Genomic DNA, 6,972 nt, shown 5'->3' on the forward strand with positions numbered 1-6,972 from the left:
TTCTCTTTCATATAAACTCTTTTAAAATTAAGTTTGACATCACCTATTTATTATGATCAGATCTACTTTGTGATCTTTTCTGCTGTTTTGAACCTTGGTGGCAATTTGCACAACAAGTTGATCCTTGCCTCATTTCTCAACGTGAAAGAATCTGGTTATAATATCATAACCATTATCACATTACTTTTCATTTCATAATCGATTAGTGCACTGTAACATCAGCAGATTGTTTAAAACTCCTTTATAACAACAGGCCAATCCATTGGCAGTTCACAGCAATTTACAATCCACAGTATTTACTAAGCCAATATCAGGCTTCCTTCATAGCTTTACCATAACACTATGGGTTCTCTCTTCAACTTTACTTTCCCCAATCCAAACAACAAACCCCATGATAAAAGCAAAATACTGCAGATGCTAGTAATCTGAATCAAAAACAAAAATTGCTGGAAAAACTCAGCAGGTCTGACAGCATCTGTGGAGAGAAAGACAGAGTTAACGTTTTGAGTCCATATGATTCTCCTTCAGAACTAAAGAGAAGTAAAAACATGGTGAAATATATACTGTCTAAGCGGGATGGAACATGTGAAGCTGGATAGAAGGCAGCAAAGGAGAGATTGCAAAAGATGTCATAAACAAAAGGTCGAAGGGGTGTTGATGGTGGTGATACTGGCTAAAGGAGGTGCTAATGGTGACATTAAGAGTAGAAAACAGAATGAGCAAGTGACAGATGGCCCTAGTGCGGGTGGGGTGGGGGGAGGGGACGGTGTGGGAAAAAGATCGAAATAGGCTAAAAGGTGGGGATAAGACAATGAATGGAAATAAATTTTTTATAATAATAACTTCTCAGAGAAGTTGTTGAACTCAATGTTATAAACTCTTTCTTCCATCCTCACCCCTTTTTGATCCCCATTTTTCAAATATTTATTTTTTATATATATTTTTTCCTGTCTATTTCTATTATTATTATAAAAAATTTATTTCCATTCATTGTCTTATCCCCACCTTTTAGCCTATTTCGATCTTTTTCCCACCCCTCCCCCCACCCCACCCCCACTAGGGCCATCTGTTACTTGCTCATTCTGCTTTCTACTCTTAATGTCACCATTAGCACCTCCTTTAGCCAATATCACCACCCTTCAACCTTTTGTTTATGACATCTTTTGCAATCTCTCCTTTGCCTCCACCAATCACCGACCCTCTATCCAGCTTCACCTGCCCCACCCCACTTAAACAGTATAAATTTCACCACATTTCTACTTCTCTTTAGTTCTGAAGAAGAGTCATATGGACTTCGAAATGTTAACTCTGTCTTTCTCTCCTCAGATGCTGTCAGACCTGCTGAGCTTTTCAAGCAATTTTTGTTTTTGTAACATACCCCATCTTTGCTTAGCACATTCCAAACAATGTTTTTGAGCATTAGTCAGAGCCCACTACTCAGCACAGTCAACTGTTGTTAAAACTGTGTGAAATGCAAATTTTATCTTTTTCTTCTATTAGTCTAACAATTGACAATCAAATAAATTTTACTAACATAAGAGAAACTATTTTGTTTTGATTACTCTCAGGTTATAAACATGGATTGATAAGGCAATTAAAATCTGAATAATTTATTGTACAGGAAACATGAAATTATTTTGAAAGAACAATTTGTAAAGTTAATAATTTGCCTCCATAACGGTATAAACGGTCTCCAAATGTTATCCAATATCAGAGAAGTTAAACATCACAATTGCCAGTTGTTACCAAAAGAAAGTAAAGCTATGAATAAAGGATACAGTTGTAAATTATTGTTGAGATTTCACAAAATTATTCTTTAGCTAATTCACAAAATGCAAAGTTGGAAATTATGTTCAATTTCACTTCACCATTGACTAGATAGGTAATTGGACCAGCTATATAAATACAATGGCTACAAAAGTAAGTCAAAGGCTAGGAATTCTGCAGCAAATAACTCACCTCCTGACTCCCCAAAGCCTGTCCAGCAACTACAAGGCATAAGTCAGGAATACTCTCCACTTGCCTGGATGAGTGCAGCTCCAACAACACTCAAGAAGCTCAACATCATCCAGGGCAAAGCAGCCCGCTTGATTGTTTTATGTGGTGGATAGGCTACCAATTACACCCTCCATCACTGGCACACCATGAGTGCAGTGTGTATCATCTGCCAAACACACTGCAGTAACTCATCAAGGTTTCTTTGACAGCACCTTCTAAACCCAGGACCTTCAACGCCTAGGACAAGGGAAGTAGGCACATGAAAACACCACCACCTACAAGTTCCTCTCCAAATCACACACAATCCTGGCTTGTAAATATATCACTATTCCTTCACTGTCATTGGGTCAAAATCCTGGAACTCCCTACCTGCCAGCATTGTGGATGTATCCACACCACACGGACTGCAGCAGCTAAAGAAAGCGGTTCACCACCACCTTCTTCAGGGCAATTAGGAATGGGCAATAAATGCTGGCCTTGCCATCAACACCTACATCCCATGAACAAATATAAAAATATACACATTTAGAGACTTAACTCTGAATAAATAATTTTAAATCAAAATCTCCCCAAACTGTAACATAAGCAGAGATGGAGGCCATTCAGCCCGTTGTGTCTGTGTAGGCTTATTGTAAGAACAATCCAAAACTAATCCCACTGGCTCAACCTCTCTCATGCATCTTGCTCTGCTTCAAATCTTTATCCAATTTTCCCTTAAAGTACGCAATGGTCTTTGCCTCCACCGGTCCGTGTGGAAAAGCATTCTGTGCTCCAAAACATTTGCAAAATAATTATCTTAACCAATGGTCCCAGTAAGTTGCAAGGCCCAGCCCAAAGGTACCACACTTTGAAAAATCTGGCTCTGTACAACAACTAAGTTTTAGAGGGAATACTGATCCTAATTTCTCTACTTACTCTGTTAGTGATGACTTTAAATTAATGACTATTAATCACGGACTTCCCAACCAGAAGCAACAGACTTGCCCAAGTCACTCTGTCGAAAATTGTTCAGAATTTTCAAAATCTCTATTAAATCTCCTGAGCCTCCTCTGCTCCATTGAAAACAGTCCCACCCTTACAACTATAGCTGCCCATATTTGATGTGTTTGCTCGATATACTCTCTACGGCTTTAACGTCCTCTCTGTAATTGGGTGCCCAAAGCTGCACATACTAGTCTAACTATGGTCTAACCAATGTTTCGTATAAATTCATCATTACTTCTTTACTCTTGTACTTTATGTCCTTATTTAGAAAATAGCCTTATTTATTTGTACTCACATCCAGGGAATTACACGCTTGAACCACCAGGTCTTTATGTTCATCCGCACATTTGCATTTCTTTCCATTAATTGTATATTCGCTATATTCACAATCGTTTTTTCTACCACAAAGTATTACCTCACACTTATCCACAATAAATTGCATGCGCCATCTGTCTCTCTCTCTGCCAACCTATCTATGCCTAAGTCCTCCTCATTGCATGGTAAAACTCCTGTTGTGTTTCATCGACAAATTTCAAGATTGTGTTTTCTATATTCAAATCCAAAGCAATTGTTCATACCTAGATCGAAAGTGGACTGACGCTTGGGTACGCCAATTCCAGTCCTTCTTCGCTTTCAGCCACGCCCATTTACCCTACCACACTGTTTCTTGGCCATCAACCAACTTTCTATCCATGCTACTAGATTTCCCCTTATACCATATGCCTGCATTTTTCTAACAAGCCTCTTGCAAGACACCTCATAGAGAGTCCTCTGAAAGTGATTTTTCTTTTTAACAGATGGGATTTATTTCCAGATTGCTTATCTTCCTCTCTTGCAGAAAATAAACCTTTGCTAATACTTACACTGTCCAAAATGTCAACAGCATGCTAGGGGTGAAAGCTGAGCCAATGTGTTCATAAACACGTCCTCACAAAACTCAACCCCTCTGTAAACTTCCCAAAGCCTGTTTGATTTTCTGGCCATACAGCTAAGTTAAAACCTAATTATTGAAAAAAATCAGATTGTGACCTTGAAGCTTTAAAAGAAACAATTTCACCCAGCCCAAATACTGGTCAAAAGGACTCTCACCACAAAAATCATAAAGACATCGAAACAGGAAAAACTAAACAAAGAGGCAAAGAAAAACTGATCAATTGGTTGAAGGGATTTATAATAGTGTATGAATAGAACTTATTAAAGACTTCTGAAAATATAAAATTTTGGCTGGAGAGGGGGGAAAACAACTACAAAATATCGAAGAAGAGCTCTAAAATTTGCAAATTCACTGTGTTTTACTTCCTTTATGCTACTATTTTTATAGAGGCCAATTAGGAGAAGGTATGCTATTAAGACAGCTCAAGGTGAAGGCTGACATGTGCAAATCACTTGTTCAGAATTGCCAATTCTAAAACAGTGATATACAAGTGCAAACATTAACTGTAAAACTCAAAAGAAAAAAAAAAGTCTTAAATGAGGAAACCAAAGAAAATACTTTCCACCTTTAAACTATTAGGTAATTCAATCACACTGTAGATTGATGCAGAAATAAAGTAATTTTACTGGTGATACAGAATTAAGATATTTTAACTCATGTCAAACAATGAAACAGACCACGGTGTGGAATGTCACAACAATGAGAGTATACCTGTGACTAACTGTCAGCAAAAGACTCCAAAAGGAGCCTGGACAGAGTAGATATGGAAAACCGTTCCCATTGGTGGAAGGATCAAGAACCAGAGGGCACAGGTTTTTGGTAATTGTCAAAAGAAGCAATGGCGAGATGAGGAAAAACTTTTTCACACAGCGAGTAGTTAGGATCTGGAACGCACTGCCTGAGAGTGTGGTGGAAGCAGGTTCAATCAAGGTATTCAAGAAAGTTGGATTATTATCCGAGAAGGAAAAATGTGCAGGGTTATGGGGAGAAGGCGGGGAATGGCACTAGGTGAATTGCTCATTCAAGGAGCCAGCACAGATATGATGGGCTGAATGGCCTCCTTCTGTGCTGTAACTATTCTATGATTCTATAACCTCCAGATTGACTGAATGCACAATACTCAAGGTTTTAAATTAGCATCAGTAAAACCCATTCAACACTTCATTTGTATATATATAGCAAGAAATTCTAAATGACACAATATTTAATGATAACATGACTATCACTGACACATCTTCATTACCTTATTTTTAAAAAATTATAGCTTGAGTGGAAAATTTCACCATTAAAACCTGAAAATCACATTCCCATGTAAGAGGTAGAACAATATCTGCTGAATTTGAGCCTTTTTCATAGGAGCCAGCATGACACTGTTTTTCTTTAGAAAGAGTTAGTCTGAGCTAACCCTGGAACTCAGCAGGCTAGGTGTTAATGCACCCTTTAACTTCAGACAATTCATATCAACAGAACTGCACACAGGAACAAATCCCTACCAATATGTTTTTGGTATGAGCAATTAAATGGAATTTGGTCCAAAGTTCAGGATTTTAAAGCCATTTTACACAATCATTGCATTGAAATGTCGTATTCAAAACTTCAGAATATCAAAATTCCTGCATGTAAATAAACCTGTGATGGTAGCATCATTAAAAATGCATCTCTATCAACATAAGACAATACAGTTCACAAAATGTAAGTAGCTACCAGGATTGACTGAGATCCTGAAGCTGCAGATAAGATCAAATGAAAATCAAACTTTCAATCACAAATTATATGTTGTGTGTAATGGAAAGCATTTAATGCCTTTGTACTTCTATAGACTGTGAGCAATATTGACAAATACAACAAATGTAAACATTGTGCAATCAGTGTTAGAAGTCTGTCATTCATTCATTGCAATACCTGTCAAAGATTGGCAGCTGGTTAACATATGGAAACTATATTTCACATTGTATTTGCAGGATAATGTTGTGTTGTTGCCTTTAGCATCACTGCCACCCTTACCTTCTTTATTAAGCCTCATCACCTCTCTGTTCTTTCCACCCTCTTTTCCAGTGTCTTCGGATTCTGTATCTGCACATGAGTAAATGGAAAAGGAAAGAAATGAAAAAAAGAGAAATAAAGCCAACATGGTAGTGATGTTCAATTAGTGGCACATCATTAGCTGAAGAAGCAATCTTATTGCCAGTGTTTATCTGTCTACCTGAGCCACATGGGGGGTAACACACAGCAGAGAGTCAGTGTGTGACCCTCATGAGGAGAGGGGGAGGAGGGAGAGGGAGAGGCAGCACCCACAGCCCGGCCAGACCAGACCAGGCCAGGGGCCAGGGCTAGGCCAGGGCCGGCTGCCCCGCCTGTGTGAGGGGGGAGCCCCATGCAGCCCCAGCCCGGCTCCCGGTCTCTGTCCCCGGCTCTCTGTCTCTCACACACCGGGGGCCGGGCCGGGCCGGGGGGAGCCGGGACCACCCGCAGCCCCTGACACACACACACACACCGCCCGGCCCGGCCCGGCCCAGCCGGCCGCCCGCGGGGATGGAGGGGGGGAGGCCGCTTACTGTCCGCACATTGCACTCTGGCAGCGTCGATCCAGCTGGACCAGGGCTTGCCCAGGAAGGCCTCAGGACTCGGCACTTTCCGCTCCAGGGTCGCCATTGCTCTGCCTTCTTGTTCCTCCGCTTCCCTTCGCCAGAGCCTGACGTCAACTTCGGCTCCTTCCGCCATCTTCAACCGAGTGGGAGGGAGGGAAGGAGAGAGGAGGGGGGGGTGGGGGGGTGGAGAGAGATAGAGGAGGGGGAGGGGGGTGGGGGGAGATAGAGGAGGGGGAGGGGGGTGGGGGGAGATAGAGGAGGGGGAGGGGGAGTGGGGGGAGATAGAGGAGGGGGAGGGGGTGGGGGGAGATAGAGGAGGGGGAGGGGGGTGGGGGGAGATAGAGGAGGGGGAGGGGGTGGGGGGAGATAGAGGAGGGGGAGGGGGGTGGGGAGAGATAGAGGAGGGGGAGGGGGGTGGGGAGGGATAGAGGAGGGGGAGGGAGGAGAGAGATAGGGGAGGGGGAGGGG

General features: G+C 41.7%; 1 protein-coding gene across 1 annotated transcript in view; it reads right to left on the reverse strand.

Annotated features, from left to right (window-relative positions):
* The window catches only part of LOC144696744 (ataxin-7-like protein 1), a 61,429-nt gene extending 54,758 nt beyond the window's left edge, over positions 1-6,671 (reverse strand). The window contains exons 1-2 of the mRNA XM_078568422.1: positions 6,472-6,671; positions 5,921-5,989 (exon numbers count right to left, since the gene is read on the reverse strand). Of these exons, the coding sequence (XP_078424548.1) occupies positions 5,921-5,989; positions 6,472-6,637 (235 nt within the window). The 5' untranslated portion in view covers positions 6,638-6,671. The remainder of the gene's footprint in view (positions 1-5,920; positions 5,990-6,471) is intronic.
* Positions 6,672-6,972: the final 301 nt, after the last annotated feature.

This window comes from Cetorhinus maximus, chromosome 22 (genome assembly GCF_964194155.1).
Source record: "Cetorhinus maximus chromosome 22, sCetMax3.hap1.1, whole genome shotgun sequence".
Classification (NCBI taxonomy): domain Eukaryota; kingdom Metazoa; phylum Chordata; class Chondrichthyes; order Lamniformes; family Cetorhinidae; genus Cetorhinus; species Cetorhinus maximus.